This window comes from Xenopus laevis, chromosome 7L (genome assembly GCF_017654675.1).
Source record: "Xenopus laevis strain J_2021 chromosome 7L, Xenopus_laevis_v10.1, whole genome shotgun sequence".
In the NCBI taxonomy this organism is placed as follows: domain Eukaryota; kingdom Metazoa; phylum Chordata; class Amphibia; order Anura; family Pipidae; genus Xenopus; species Xenopus laevis.
In genome coordinates, this window is record NC_054383.1 from 70985628 (window position 1) to 71002117 (window position 16490).

The 16490-nt window shown below is 37.9% G+C and overlaps 1 protein-coding gene across 5 annotated transcripts in view; it reads right to left on the reverse strand.

Moving 5' to 3' along the window:
* Positions 1–16490, reverse strand: part of ntm.L (neurotrimin L homeolog) — a 712676-nt gene that overhangs the window by 241144 nt on the left and 455042 nt on the right. For 4 of the 5 annotated variants that reach the window (XM_041568484.1, XM_041568483.1, XM_018224492.2 and 1 more), the window contains exon 2: positions 8772–8856. In XM_041568484.1, the coding sequence (XP_041424418.1) occupies positions 8772–8856 (85 nt within the window). 5 annotated transcript variants of the gene reach the window in all.

The window sequence follows — 16490 nt, forward strand, 5'->3', positions numbered from 1 at the left end:
TATCATGTTAGCTTTGTACATTAAGACTGTAAATATTGAGAGGGTAAGTACATGAAAGCAAACAAGAAATGCTCGAAGAGGATTTATAGTTTTAATTAACACTGCAGATTGCTATTTGTATATTTGGTTTAAACGAGCTTCTGTTGACCTTTTAGGGGATGTTTTCTTTCCACAGATCCAGAATACTTGGTTCAAGAGTTCAATTCTTACATGACTGGGAGGTTAAAATTATGTCTCCCTAGAGCTTAGTGCAGTCTGGTAGGTTGTTATGGTAACCTTAGGCAACAGTGATTAAGACGACAATTATTGTAATAAAAAGGAGCAAGAAATACTCAGAGAATATGATTTTATATGCATTAAACTGAAAGGCTTCAAGGAATATTGCTGCTTTAATATTGATATAATAGGATTTAACAAATTAACTGGAGTAAGGCTTTCAACAAAGCTGACAATCTTACACTTGCCTAATTAACTTCAGGAATTATGCATTTACTTCTAAAACAATTGACTGAATTTCATTATTTGTAAGGAAAAAATCTAGTATGATAGTCCTTGGTGGTATGCAAGTCAATCTTTGCACCTTATTTGTGAGCAGGTTTGTGACGTGAGGTTGAAGAGGAAGGAATAAAGTGGGCAGCAGGTAGGCTAATTATGCTAGTCATGATCCATGTGTATGTTTCTAGTGCTCAGAGATTACTTGCATTGGTCATAGGCTGGAGTGTGGAAGTTGAACAGACTTCAAACACTATCATCTCCCACAAGAAACAGTCACTTGTGATGATACAATACACAAAAGCCATTTATAACCAGAAAAACATTGCTTCTAGAATGTTTTTTGTGACCATAAGGTCGCATTTATCATGACTCACTTAAAACTTTTTAGTATATGAATATTGGCTTCACACTAAAATTCAATGACCTGTAAAAAGCACTAGCAAGTAGCTTTGTGATTTTAAACGATAAAGGAATTTCTTGTTAATGGGACAAGGCCCCCATTCCTACCAACAGATTATTCCCTTTCTATTTCTAATTAAAGCTGTTTGGTAGTGTATATTGAGCATCATTCTCCAGCCAAGTAAATCACGTATGTTACCAAATAAAATCATGTCAAATATGATTTCTTATTACCGTGCTTTATAACATCTACTAAATTCTCCTACAGTATGTGCTTAAGGTACGTACAGAAAATGAGGTGAAGAGTAGAACACTAGAAGAGCGAGAACATCAATAAAAACAAAAGAAAGCTGAATTTGGCACCATCTGCATACTATTACATTCAGCTAATGTTCTTGTGTCTAATACTCTAAAACCTTTGAGATCATTTAATCCTTGCCTTCTTCTGGAGTTAAATGAATCTACAAAGGTAACAATAAAGCTCTTAGGGCTAAATAAAGCTTAGAATAAAAGATGTGCTAAAAAAAGCTGTTCTCTATGAGTATAGAAGTGCTCTTCCTTTTTCTACTTTAGCAGACATTTTTGTGCAGAGTGCTATATTTGCACACATGAACTGCATAACAGCCATCAAGTTACCAGGGCTAAATATTGGGGGCAGGATGTGATATGGGAAGATTTTTAAATGAACAACATAGGGGCTCTAGTTTAACAGAGCAGAAATCAGGGTGGCTAGAGTATGCTAATGATTGGGGGGAAATGCCTTTGTCATAGTTTTTTGTACTTCTGAGCTCCAACCGAAATCCTAGAACAGGTTTGGGGCTTTAAACAAGATTAAAGTAGTTGTTCACCTTCCAAATACTTGTTTTCAGTTCAGTTGTTTTCCACTCGTTCACCAGAAATAAATATTTTTTTAAATTTCAACCCTTTTTTCAAAATTTACATTTAGGGCTCTTACTCACGCACGCTTTTACCTGCGCTCCCCTGCGTTCCGTTTTTCAGCATTCAGCCGCAGGGGAGCGCAGGAATAGATGCATTTCATTATTTCAAATGGGGCTGTACTCACACAGGCGCGTGTAGGCGCCGAACGCAGGAAAAATGCAGCATGTTGCGTCTCAACCTGCGTTCGGCGCCTACATGCGCCTGTGTGAGTACAGCCCCATTTGAAATAATGAAATGCTTCTATTCCTGCGCTCCCCTGCGGCTGAACGCCGAAAAACGGAACGCAGGGGAGCGCAGGTAAAAACGCGCGTGAGTAAGAGCCCTAAATGTCCCTTTCTCTGGTGTTTCAGTTTTGCAGCTCAGTAATTCAGGCGCAGTCAGAACTGTTACAATTTGCTACATTAGTTGATACATTTCTCAGCAGCATCTGTGGAATATTAGCAATGATTGTATCAATTCTAACAGCTGCCTTTAATCAAACTCAGGGATTCAGCAGGGTAAAAGATAAGAAATGTATCAACTAAAGGTGGCCATACACGAGCAGATTTTTTACTTCCAAATGACCGATTAAAGAACATTCCGATAATATTGGTAACTTATCAGATGGTTGATGGTGTATAAACGATCGTCGGACGAACGGTAGGCTCGACATTATCGTTTGCAAAATTGATCAAATGAGTTTAAAATTTTTGGGCGTTCGGGGATAAAATCGGTTAGTGGGTGTAAATTACAGACATTTGTCGTAGAACGATCGTTCTTTGCGCATGTCAGGATTGTAGCACAAGCCAACGAACATATACGGAAGGACCCGTACGTTCTTTGCTGAAAGCTTCATTTGTAACCATATGAACTATGTAAGAAATAAATTGGTACTGACTGCAGGAATATCACCCTATCACCTCATATGTGAAAGAAGTTTATTATGCCATAGCATAAATCCATATGTCTGCATGGAGCAGGGAAGGAGAAACTGACTATATACTACAGACAGTGACACAATACTGGCACCACTCCTACTGTCTGATGAGGCGAAAACACTGCTACAAGCGTGAAAGTGCAGGGTATACAGTCTGTGTCTGGGTGTTAAAAATGCAGTCGCAACTTTAATCTCATGTAATCTCGTTATAGATACCATTATTGATTTTATCAGATACACAAAAGCCATACACGAAGGATCTTTCGCCATAAACCGTCCACCAATGACTAATGTTTTGCATCACTTCCTGCATGCTGTATATCCTGCTTCCGCCACAAGTTTATATCACATTGTACGTTGATGTATAATCTTTTGTTTCTTTCGGCAAACGATACGATTATATCTGTTCATATAATCGTTCTCCGTGGATGGCATATCGTATGGTAAAACAATCGCCAGACGATCGTTTAACGATACGATCATTCGTAGCAGAACGATAAAAGTATGCCCGTGTATGGCCACCTTAATGTACAAAGCCAGTGACCCCCCCCCCTCCCCCAGAGCTGCTTCAGAAAGACATAAGGTGAAAAATCAAACTTTTAAACTTCAATACTAGAAAAATGGTCACAAATAGAAAATAAAAAGTGATTTAAAAAAAATCTTTATTGCTAGTGAACTATCTGATAATAACTAAACTGCAAACCCCGTTGGTGGGTGAACTACCCCTTTAAATTAAAATCAGCAGTGATTGCTTAAAATGTCCCCTGATTTAAAGTAAAACTGCCATTCCCAATGATGAGGCAACATTAAAAGGAATGATATACAGAGATTAAATGTCAGAGAAGGAATCACAATTCTGGTTTCATTAGTCAGTTTAGTGTTTTTTTTTTTTTTTTACAGTTTCCCTGAAGACAAACATGAACTACAGTCTGGAGAAGAAATTGACAGAATTCTATGTAATTTAATCATTTAGTCCTTGGATGAAACATGTCAGTGGAAACACTGTCCTGATCCTATAAATCATCAACTGGATTATATGAGGAAAGTGGGGGAAGTGCAGGTCCAGGAACTTCCTCCCCTTCATAAACAGCACACAGCTAATTCATTTTAGGGCCCCAAAATATTGGTAAATTGGCCTATTCTACCAAGATGTATTGAAATTGCTCATTAATTAGGGCCTTACAGCCCCCCCCCCCTCACACACTTTTTGGCACCCCTGCAACTGCAGAGTCTGCTTCCCCTGTAGTTACACCTATAGGTTTTTATATACTGATTCATTTTCTATGCTATACTGTATGTGATTTGATACAGCCAAAGGTGGCCAGCCAATAAGGCTGAACAAAATACTTAACTGTTACTTGCTATGGATGAACTTTTATAGCAATCTTACTTAATGGGCCATATAGTGTTCCCAGGCACCATATAGTGCCACTGACAGTCTGTAATTAGCCATAGATTGAATATTATATATTTAGTAAATATCAGATTTACCAACTAATTCTTGTTAAATATTAGTTATATATTATGATTTGCTTTTGTATTCACCTATCATTGCACTTTATTATGGAGAAAGCCTCTCACTTGTTGTGTCATGACTTGGGATTGGTTAATGAATGCATTCTCCTGATTGGTCACAAACCCTTTATAAGGAGTGTAGGGGGTGTTCCCACTAGCCTATGAGTAAGTGCCCAAGTAGGCACGAAATGTGTTAGGCATTTGTTCCCATGTCCCAATAAATGTTTTTGTACTTTTAAACCATATTTGTTATTTTTGGGGACACTTACATACTTCTTGGCTTGAATGATGGGAGTTGTAGTACTCTAACAACTGTAAACCCACAAAATTAACATTCCTGATGTGCATAATTAATGCTGAGATTTAGCTATAACTAGATACCCACATTCTATGGGTAACCACTGGTTGACCTAACTGGGGATTATCTTTTACTATCCAAATCAGTTTACATTTACAAATTGCAATATAGGTCTCCTAAGTGGATATGGAATATACATATGTATGCATAATTCAAAGAGGTTCACGTTACAGATAATTGCTGGTATTGAGAACATACGTTTTCTAACTGACATACCGTACCCTCCAAGGATATGTCAGAGCAGCAGAGAAATCAATAGTGTTGACATACAACCTACAATGCTTCACCATTGTACGTGTAGCCTGTGAGCCTCTCATGCTGATACAATTAGATGACCTACAAATACTTGAATAAAAAAGTAATCCTATTATTGCTTTAAAATAATGTTGCAAAAAACAGAAAACAAAACAATATATCTACTGTCCAAGACATTTGCACACTAGCCTCTTGTAAGCACTATCTTACATGATATCAGCACCCTGGATTGTTTGATCAGGGGGTGATTTCCATTGTAGACGATTTCCTCTTGACAATATATACTTATATGACCAGGTGCAGGTATGCAGGTAGAAGGGCATTAAAATGGGACTGGGTATGCTACCATATATTATACACAGTATAATTTTGTTTTGTATAATTGAGTTTCTGCTCATATCACAAGGGATAACAAAAGCTATTTGGTGCTATTTCTGCCATTTCTGTTTTCCTCACTTGTTCTGGATTGGTGGCTGGTGATATTAGCAATTAGCACACAAGTAACTATGTATGTATGTATATTATGTAATGAGCATATGTGGTGCGAAATCCAGTTTTGATGCACTTTTGTTTACAATTAAGAAGTTGCGAGATGTTTGCTCGTTACCTAGCAACATGTTTTAGCATCTTCTCTTGTATATATTGTTTGGGCCCTCATTTTTCCTATAAATGTTCATGAACAATAAATGGTGTAACACTTCGACAGCAAGAACTTTAGACATAACATCTCTGACATACTTCAGATGCTGAACGTCAGGCCTGTTTTGCCAGTGCTGATTTGTTTAGGATTGCTGGGAGCTGCAGTTAAAATTAAAAGAAAAAAAACAGCCGAAAGGGAAGATATTCCTAATCTCTGTTTAAAAAGTGAAGGCAACTATATAATTTTAAAACATGTGGGGGGTTTTCTGTATGTATTATTTAGTGTTAATGCTTTTTATAGGGCACAAATATTACAAATAAATGGCTGACTAGACTGTGATAGATTATATACAATAGCGTGGGCTAGAAATTAATTTGGCTTTACTCTCATCTCCAGTAGTTCAGGGACAGTACATAAGTGTCAAGAGCAAATCCAAAAATAAAACAGCCCTGGCCATACAATGTACTCATACATGGCCCACAAAAATGCTGATACTTTATTACTGATATCAGCGCACCTGCTAAACACCTGACTTGTGATTTCCCCCAAATGACCCTCAGTAACTCATTATTTACAAAGATTGAGGTAGCATGTCTCTGCACCATATGTCTCATTAACACAACGTCCCAAAGGGGGCATTAAATACTTCTGTTTTTTTTTACAATTAACAAAATGAAATACAAAAAAACATTGTTTTGCATGCTTAAAACTGTCACATTCTCTATAATCAAACCAACCTATTTTTATCCTTGATTTCTGTAGTGCCAACATATTGTTTGGGGTATTAACTGTGTTACAAGGACTATACATCAGTCTCTACCTGGGTGAAGCTCACACAAGCTACAGCAAATTTATCAAAAGACAGTTAATCTATCTGTATGTTTTTGGAGTACCCCGAAGGAACTCACACAAGCCGGGGGGAGAATATACAAATAAACTGGCCAAAATTGAATGTAAGTCCCTAAATCTACAAGGGAGAAATGCTAAACATTGTCTATGCAGTGTAACAGAATCATGAGTAAGTATAAATGCTGCCAGTTTATACAACAGTGTGTAGTTAACTAAGTATTGTTGTGTGCATTTATAGCAGATTATGCAGAGTAATTGCATATTATGTGTCAAAGAGTTCTCTTGTCTCTCTAGCACAGACACTGTAGCATGATTTAGACTGCTTCCCAGATATATTCATGTCAATGATTTTGGAGTATGTTGTATTTTAAGTGCATGCAAAATATTGTCTTTGTATATAGCTAGACTACCAGAATGACAAGCTGGATGTTGATGTTTACATGCAGCCCAGGATCTGTGGGTAGTGTTGTACTGATGTGTATTCACAACCGAGGTAACACTGAACTCCAGTGCTTACAAAGGATTCAGCAGTGAACAGAAATGTACTAACAGCATTCCACATTGTGTAGCATTGTATACTGCTGAAATTGTATAGAATATTTTCTCCCTGTATAAAGCAGACATGACACATAGAATTGCTCTTGTGTTGTTATGCTAAGGGCTGTGCATGATGATGCAGTTCTGTTACTAATGAAATTACCAACAAGAAGTTCAGATAATAAATAGCTCTGTGCAAATAGTTTGTTATAATTTTTATTAAACTCCACCCCCACTGACAGAATCTATTCCCCTTACATGCTGCCTTCTCAAACAAGTAGCAACCTATAGAGTCACAGATCTATGGCTGTCATTGATTATTTGAATATTGATCCAATTATGTGAAGGTGATCTCCTTCAAGCAAAGGGATAATTAATAAGCATTATAGGGTAATTCTGATCTGAACTCCTCTAATAGATGGTGCAGCAACAATTACTGTCCAATATCTGATGCCACCTCCGGCTATCAGTACAAGGCAGTTATAATACAGACATTTATCGGCTATTTGATGCGTTAGATAGGACCGCTTAATGAAAATCAGTCTGTTGTGAAAAATGCATGACCCATATAATTTGGCGATAGCACTCAGATATACTGACGTTCTTGCTCATGGCACATTCATGCTGACCCCATCTCTAATGTGAGACTCTTCAAAGTACAAGCAGGCCCCTTTGGCTCCTCAATCATTTACAGTTTAACTCATTCAGCACAAGAGCCTGTACTGACTCTTTGAGGGGCTATATATTCTTCCTATACCAGGGGACAATTTTACACTGCAAGGGGATAAACCTACAGATTTTAAAACGGACCAAGACAATTTGACCAAAAAAAGGACAATCCTACTCTGATTTCTACATAAGGGACATAAAACGATTGAAAGGGTTATGTCAGATCAAAGATCAAGTTTTCCTTGCGTATATAGGAATATTGTGAACATCACGTTTTCAAGCAGCCAAAGCTTCAGTACCAAGACAGTGGGCAAAGACTACTTTAACTAATTTTGGAGCCACACTTTTACAGTACACAAAGCCGCATTAGCCAACACCATTGATACAATGGAACTAGCTTATACTAGATACTGAAAGGAGCAAGCTTACACTGTCGGTACATGAGGATATAGTTACACTGTCTGTAGAAGAGGTCAACGCATACCTAAGCATGATGATATACTTACACTGGCTCTAAATGCAGATATACATATGCTGCCTGTACCTGAGCATATACTGCCTGTACATGAGATTATACAGCCATACAAACACTGCTTATACATGATATATACTTACATTGGCTGTTAATGGATATATATGTACACTAGCTCTATATGAGAAAAAAACTTACACTGGCTGTACATGAGATTATACCTATAGTGTTTCAAGAGAAAATGCTGACTGCGTATTAGGTCAAAAAGAAGCAAAGCATAACTACATACTGTAAACATAGGACCAAGCTTGTTCTGAATAAGAAAACAGGCTTATGCTACAGTACCTACACTACACCACACAAATCACAGACCCCCTCTTATACTATGGGGCCCTGTAAGTGTCACACTCACACAACAGCACACCTGGCATACACAGAGAATACAGGAGGAGACCAATAGGCGATAATAGCCTTGTCTCCTTTCAAAAATAAATGTACTACTTGTATTATACCATAGCAAGTAATTACAACGATTATACAATTGAAATAAGCAACACATCTTTTGCACGGATCCCTCAGCGCTACACGGCAGTCCAGCTGGTTGCAATGCTCAGATCTTTAGCATCCTTGAGGGGAAATAAAACACGCACAAAACATGGAATTCAGACTGCGCAGAGACACAAGACTTTCCCCAATCACAGTAGCCATACAGACGAGCATCTCTTACCTGAGGATGGCGCTGTCCCCTTGTCGAACCGTCACGTTGTCCATGGCTTTAGGGAAGCCGGCATCCCCGCTGCGCACCGGCACTCCTGCGGGTACAAGGAAGAGCAACCTGAGACACAGGGCTAACAGCCACCTCCAGGGGGCGAACCCCATCCTGCCCCCGAACAACACAGTCTGAGCTTCCTGCGGACTCTACCCCCGGAGTGATGCTACATATCCCCGGGACAGGGACTAGACCTCCTTGGGCAGGTTCTGATCGGGGTAATCGGATCCAGAAAGCCGATCTCTAGGGATTCAAATTGATCCGGAGCACCCCAGGATCCGCACTCGGAGGTTCTGCCTGTCTCTGCGCTGTCTCTTCTTGTCTCCCTCCCTCTGACCCACCTCTCTTCCTCTCTTCTTCACTCCCTCCCTCCCTTCTCTCTACATATATTTCTTCTTCCGATCTCTGTTTATTATTCTCTCTCTCCCCTTTGTTGTGCTGCCATCAGACTAGCACCTCTCATCCCCAGTTAACCATCTCTCTTAGCTTCCATAACGGGGAGGGGCAATGGGTAAAGTTTACCAGCAGGATAATAACCATGTTGGGGGTACAGTGTTTCTCTATACTGAATGCACTTTGCCTGCGAAGTGGTACAGAGCCTCAGAATTTTTTATCCTTTATTTCCTATGGAGATATAATGGGATCATGTATAGGAATGCAGTTCCACAGAGTGATCAGAGCTTACAGGGGCAAGGCTGCAATGCTTTGGTACTTTTATCCTTCATCATCATTATCATTTTACTTAAAGAGACCAGCCACTATTACAGTTTTAAAAAACACCTTACCCAGCATCTTCAGCACATAATGACCTATTGTGTGCCCTGCCTTCTGTTTGAATTGGTCCTTGAAATAAATTTGATCATTCTCTACCTAGCATTTATAACTTTACTAAAGTCCAATGAATTTTTATATGCGGACTTTAGTGCTATTCATATTCAAGCAAGCTTCCTAACTACTGGAATATAAAACCAGCAACAGCATATTCAAGCAATCTTCCTAACTACTGGAATATAAAACCAGCAGCAGCATATTGATCAGTGAGTCAGGAGCTAATGCTTTGACAGCCTGGGTCAGGCAGCAGGGCCCTGCAACCCTCCTTGACACTAATCCCTGCAGCAGCTGCTTTGTCATTGCAAGTTTGCAGTGTAATACAACATTAAAAAAGAAACACAAATCAGAGACATACTATACAGGTTATACCACAAATACACATACCCAAAAATATTTTTAATTCCCCTACCCCCACCATAAGACTGATCTTGAACCATTTTAACCCAAGAAATAAACCTTTCCTATAATGGGTTTCTAGCTTCCTCCTAGCTCAATTCATCCCACATATTCTTCTGCAAAGCATTTAGAACATAATTACAGTTGTATCACTTTAAAGAGTTGAAAACCCATCCTCTTGCCAACATGACAGCATGAGAAATAAATTAGCAGTGAGAAAATATAAGAGCTTATTTATGGAACATAAATAGCGTTGGATTATTGAAAGCTTATTAATAGGGGATAAACAGAGCTGCAGTTCGCATGTATACACTACACTGCTGTTTATACTGACATTAATAGTCCTTGTTAATGTTCTTTAATGCCTTGCCATGCCATAACTGTCTTATTAAAGCTTAATGAAATGTTGCAGTCATACCTTTAACCCTCTCAACCACATCAGAGACAGATCTGCTCATACTGCGTGGCTGAGTTTTCTATTAGCTGCATTTGTGGTACTACAGTACATTGAAACCTGAGTAACCAATCCTGATGCTAAATGAAATGTCATGTCTAAACTTGTGAATATAAACAAACTTGCTGCATATAAATACCACTTGCCCTTTAGTCTGTAAGTTAAGTACAGTACCAGAGTAGGTCATTAATTTGTCACCTAAGTGACAGAACACCATTCCAGTTTCTCTGTGGACAGACTCCACCACCATATACATTTTAAGCAAGCCACTAAATACAGACATTCTTAATTACACGACACTAAATAAGACCGGGAGTGTAGAAAGAAATTGCACTTTGGTCTGACCTGACCAGTTACACCAAAATTCAATGCCCACGATTCTTTTTGGAGTTGTACAGAAACATAAAGGCAATTCCCATGATACTCATCTACCTAGATCTGTTTTTTTTCCAAAGCAAAATGACATTTAGGGGCAGATTTATCAAAAGTTGAGGTTAATTTTCTAATGAAAAAAATTTAAATTTCGAACTTTTTTCATGTACTTCGACTAGGGAATAGTTCAAATTCAATTCGAATTTGAAAAAAAAAAATCAAAAATTTGAATATTGAAATTTATCATGTACTGTCTCTTTAAAAATTCGACTTCGACCATTCACCATCTAAAACCTGCTGAATTGCTGTTTTAACCTATGGGGGACCTCCTAGAACCTATTTGGAGTCAATTGGTGGACTTTGAAAAACAAAAGTGTTTTTGGGGAAAAACTTCTAATCACATTCGATCGAATGCGCTCATCCTTTGATTCATACAATTCGGATTTGGATGAATACGGACCTATTCAATCGAAAACTGACCTAGTCGACCAAAAAACTTTGACTTATTTTCGGTTGGTCTTTTTGAATTCAAATTTCAAAGTTTTTTCAATTCGAAATTCGACTCTTGATAAATATGCCCCAAAAACCAGACTCTGTACGACATGTATGGAAAATTAATGTGACTTCCTACTGAAAAAAATTCAAGCTACATATATTATTTAATTTTACCGCAGCAAATGGGGTCAAAGGTAAATTTCCATGATGTGCAGCCATCAGGATTCTGCAGGTTTCTTTATCCAATATTCTTGACACAGGTACAGTATGTGATCCCTTAGACATCTCTGAATTAAGGGAAAGCTGTCTCCCATAGACTCCATTTTATCCAAATAATCCAATTATTTAAATTATATTTCCCTTTTCTCTATAATAATAAAATAGTACCTTGTACTTGATCTATAAATATAATTGGAAGCAAAACCAGCCTTTTGGGTTTATTTAATGCTTAAATTGAAATTTTCTAGTAGACTTTAGGTATGAAGATCCAAATTACGGAAAGATCTGATATCTAGAAAACCCCCAGGTCCCGAGCATTCTGGATAACAGGTCCCATACCTGTACTTTACTACTTTACTACAGAACTTAAAGAGTCGGTCCATCTTTATGCAGCACACGTCATTATAATCATTGGGATGTGCCACAAAACATTGTAAATGTGCTCTTGCCAAAATCAGTGCAAGTCATATCCTACCATTTTCAGCTCAGTTGACAGACAGGCTTCTCTTAAGGGAGAACTAAAGTCTAACTAAAGAAGTAGGCTGTTTTGGACTTCTGTACCAGCCCAAGGCAGCCACAACCCTTTAGCACGGAAGATCTGTGTCTTCAAAGATCCCCCAGTAGCTCCCCGTCTTTTTTTACTGCTGATTCACTGCACATGGTCTGTGCTGCTGTTACTTACTGAGCTTAGAAACCGGCTCACATTATACAGTACACATAGAATATAAATGTCACAATATAATGCTGATAACTAATGAATATAGATAATTACCACAGCACAGAAACCATTGCAATTAGAGTCATAATTTAATAATCAGCCCTGTAGCATCAGCTTATATTACAGGCCAACCTCATTTTCTGCTTGATTATTTGTGACGACCCCTAAGCTTAGCTTCTCAACAGCTGCTCAGAGCCCACGGAGCATGTGAGTGCCGCAGACACTTTCCAAGATGGTGACCCCCTGTGACAAGTTTGAAGTTCTGGATCATTGCTGCTATTGAGAAGCTGAAACTTTAGGCTGGTGCAATAAGTGCAGTATGTAAAATAGGGCATTTTTAGCCATATTCATTTTTAGGGTTTAGTTTTCCTTTAAAAGTGTATCTTTTCCACTGGTTATAAAGGTGGCCATAGACACACAGATCGGATCGTACGAATCGAGGATTCGTACGATTTTCGGATCGTGTGTGGCGTGTGCCGACATCTTTCGCCCGGCGGAGATCGGTCGTTTGGTCGATCGGTCAGGTTTGATTTTGACCCGACCGATCCCGCCGGAGCTCATGGCACATCGTAATCTGATCGTTCGGCCATACGGCCGAACAATCAGATTACCCCCGATATAGCCATGCCTGTTAATGGCATATCGGGGAAAGATCCGCTCGTTTGGCAACATCGCCAAACGAGCGGATCTTTGCATCTATGGCCACCTTAAGGGTTACATGAGTACCATTTCATGTCACACCCCATTATTTGTTCCTCACACATTTGTATACCTGCCATACACTCCTGCAGATTGTTGTTGGATGGGGGTTGGTGGTGACCCTCAACCGGAGTAGCAGACTGGGCCTGGGAATGGTCCAATCGCTAGCTTTATATATGTAAAGTATAGGTAATTATCTTGCAAACATTTTGTAATGGAAAATGCTTTACCATATCTGTACATATATATTGTACACTGTACTAAGATAACATTATTTGTTAACACTGTTCCCTTACTTAGTGATGGGCGAATTTGTGCCGTTTCGCCGAAAAATTCACGAATTTCGTGCGAAATTCGAGAAATGGCAAAAATTTTTCGAAACAGCGCCGGCGTCTAGTTTTTGACGCTGGCATCCGTTTTTTGGCCAAAAATGCGCTGGCGTCCAAAAAACGGATTTTCGTGGCCGTTTCGTGAATTGCGCAAATTCATAGAGAATTCGCGCCTGACGAATAAGTTCACCCATCACTACTTACCACCAATCCTTAGCAGGGTACTTGATATGTTATTATGTTATCAAGTCTCCTCTGAGGGGGGTAGAATGGTATAAGGGAGCTACTTAATGCATACAGCCAATGAAAATATTACAAGAAGGCCCCCTAAATGAGTCAAACCACTCAACAATTGCAGAAACTCAATGGTTTGAAAATATGGACAGAGAATGTGTAATGTCATTCTAATAAGTGAATAAGCACAGTCCCAACATCATTGAATACAGTGAATAGCTTCTAGTGAATATTTTTTATTTGAAAATATTTGCTTTGTAGGAAATGGAATGAGCATGAATTCATTCAAAGAATAATGGCTGCAAGATTATGATTAAGATGTCACAAAGGGGCCAGAAAAGCTTCACAAACAGAAGCATAAGCCACAAATCCATGCCTGCAGAAACATTTTTCTCATCACTATTCTGTGGGTTATATTAATGTATTTAATGGGCAGTATACACCTATAGACACCTTTTTTTCATAATGAGAAGAATGAATAGAAAGAATGCATGATGAAAACTAGTGATGGGCGAATTTGTTTGTTAGTTTCGATTCACTGAAAAATTCACGAATTTCCCACAAAATTCGCAAAACATTCACGAAATAGCAAATTTTCGCCGGCAAATTTTTGCTGCAGTTTTGTGAATCGAGGGAATTTGCCACAAATAAATATACCCATCACTAATGAAAACATATTCTGCCTGACTAAAACGGACTTTTTTTAACTTACTTTAACGAATGTTTGTAATTATTGTGAATTAGGAAATATGATTTTTTTTTCTTTTTGAAAGAGGGTAAAATCTGGAATTGAAAGTAGTCACACTCAACTTCAAAATAAACCACCAGTCCACTGATTCGCTCTCTGTATAAGCAAACCCCTTAGTAAAGTTTATTTGAGATTCAGCTGATGTTCAAGTTATTAATTAATCAATTAAATAAAAATGAGATTGAATAACAACTTTATCTTTTTTACAACAAAAGTCCTTACCATTTTCACTGATAGTCTACTGTATGTATAAACTGTTATGTTTTGAAAACAAGCAGTCGGCATGATACTTATCAGCTGTTCTTGAGGTGGTGCACATTCTCTAATGGTCACTTTCCACTGACACATCATAAGTAGGAACATTGGAACAACACCACAGATTAGTTTCACTTAAAAAGCCGTTATTAATGCTTAGGGCATTGGAAATAATAGTCCCTTTGGAAATAATAATGATTGCAATTTATAAATCAAAATAATTCTGCATAACAATTGCATTTTGCAGTGATAAATCTCATTACAGTTGTATTGCAAGTGTTAATTGTGTATAATACTACCTACTTTATTACATATACTAAACAAATTCTGTAATGATTTACCTTTATTTTGCTGGAAAATGATTTGCTAAATACTTTGGAGGGTTCACAAAATGTACATTTGTATATTTCAGAAAATAACTGTTTGCATAATGCATCTGTTTTTATTTGTGAATAGTTTTTATTATACTCCTGCAAGAGAATTCTGTTTGAACATGGTATACTGTACCTTTAACCAGTGCTGCCCACTTAATCACCTGGGGCAATCTGGCAGTTTCATCTCTGCTTTCTCTTGTTCTAATATGAAAGACTACTATACATCCATGGCTCATGTTTCTTCCTAATTCCCTTAGATTGTAACATCTCGTGAACATGGCATGCCGACAATTTGTTTTATAACTGTTTTTATATTATTTGGCCTGTGTTCCTCCTTTTATTTATTGAAGTACTACAGACAATATTCAGTTCTTATGCATAAACAATTGTAACAACAAGACTACTGTCTTATCAGCCTCTTTATTCTATTGAGAAGTAGGTAATCATGATCCAGCAATATTTCAAACATGTCAATAAGTTGTGATTGGGAACTTCAAAAGCTAGTCTTTCATTAATACTTAGTGGAGGAGCTTGGTTGAGTGTTCAGAGCTAGAAATGTCCTTTCCCTAGATCTCACAAACACAGCCACAGTATTTACAATGTTTGCTTAGTGCTATTGCATAGGTGCAAATTGCATTCTAGCATATTATAGATTTCACCAGAGACATAGTGACATGATTGCACTAGCTAAATAATGACTGGTGTACATGACATTGCTTCTGTCACTATTTGAAATCTAACAGAAGTAAGAGGATCCTTTAGCTTTTACAAAACGTAACCATCCATACTGAACATCAGGAAGTATCCTTTAGTGGCAGTGCCCCCTTAAAATAAAAGGTAATATGTTATACATGAAAGAACACAAGAACATAGTTTAATCATTTGTCATTAGATGACTCATGTTTATCAAATGGATGCCTCTTAATCCAAAGCCAGTCATTATAGGCTAAAAAAGCCAGAAGTTAATTGTAAGCAACAGCTGTACAGTTGGTAATAGTACAGATTTATCCATTTGTTTTGGATGAGCTGGACCTGAAGAACAAGCAGGGGCTTTCTGAAATGCTGATGTGCTGTTTACTTCAAAATAAAATAAAGGAAAAAGCTGAATTACTTCTGGAGTGCCTGCCTTAAGATTATTGTCAGAAATGTTTCTAGTTAGTCTACTAATAAACACTTCAAGCAACATTCTGTTTTGGAGCAGACCAGGCTAGATGAGGGCTTCTATAGGGTTTGTAAAGGTCACCAAAGGCTATACAGAATTTTTTATGATGTTATGATTTTATTATTTGTCTCAAGTCCTTGTAATATTCAATTATCAGCCCACTACAAGGTAATCCCACTGCTATTACTGAATTTGCACAGACCTCATTTTACAGTCATTCCACCATTGCTTTTATATTTTGATTATGTTTTTCCATATTTATTATGATATGAGAAGAGCTTGCCATTGCTATTTAGAATTTGTTCATATTTATTTAAATTTTAACAGCATGTTATACTGCATATTACAGGGATATCCTACTGTGATTGTTCTGCTGGACCCTCAAGCCAAA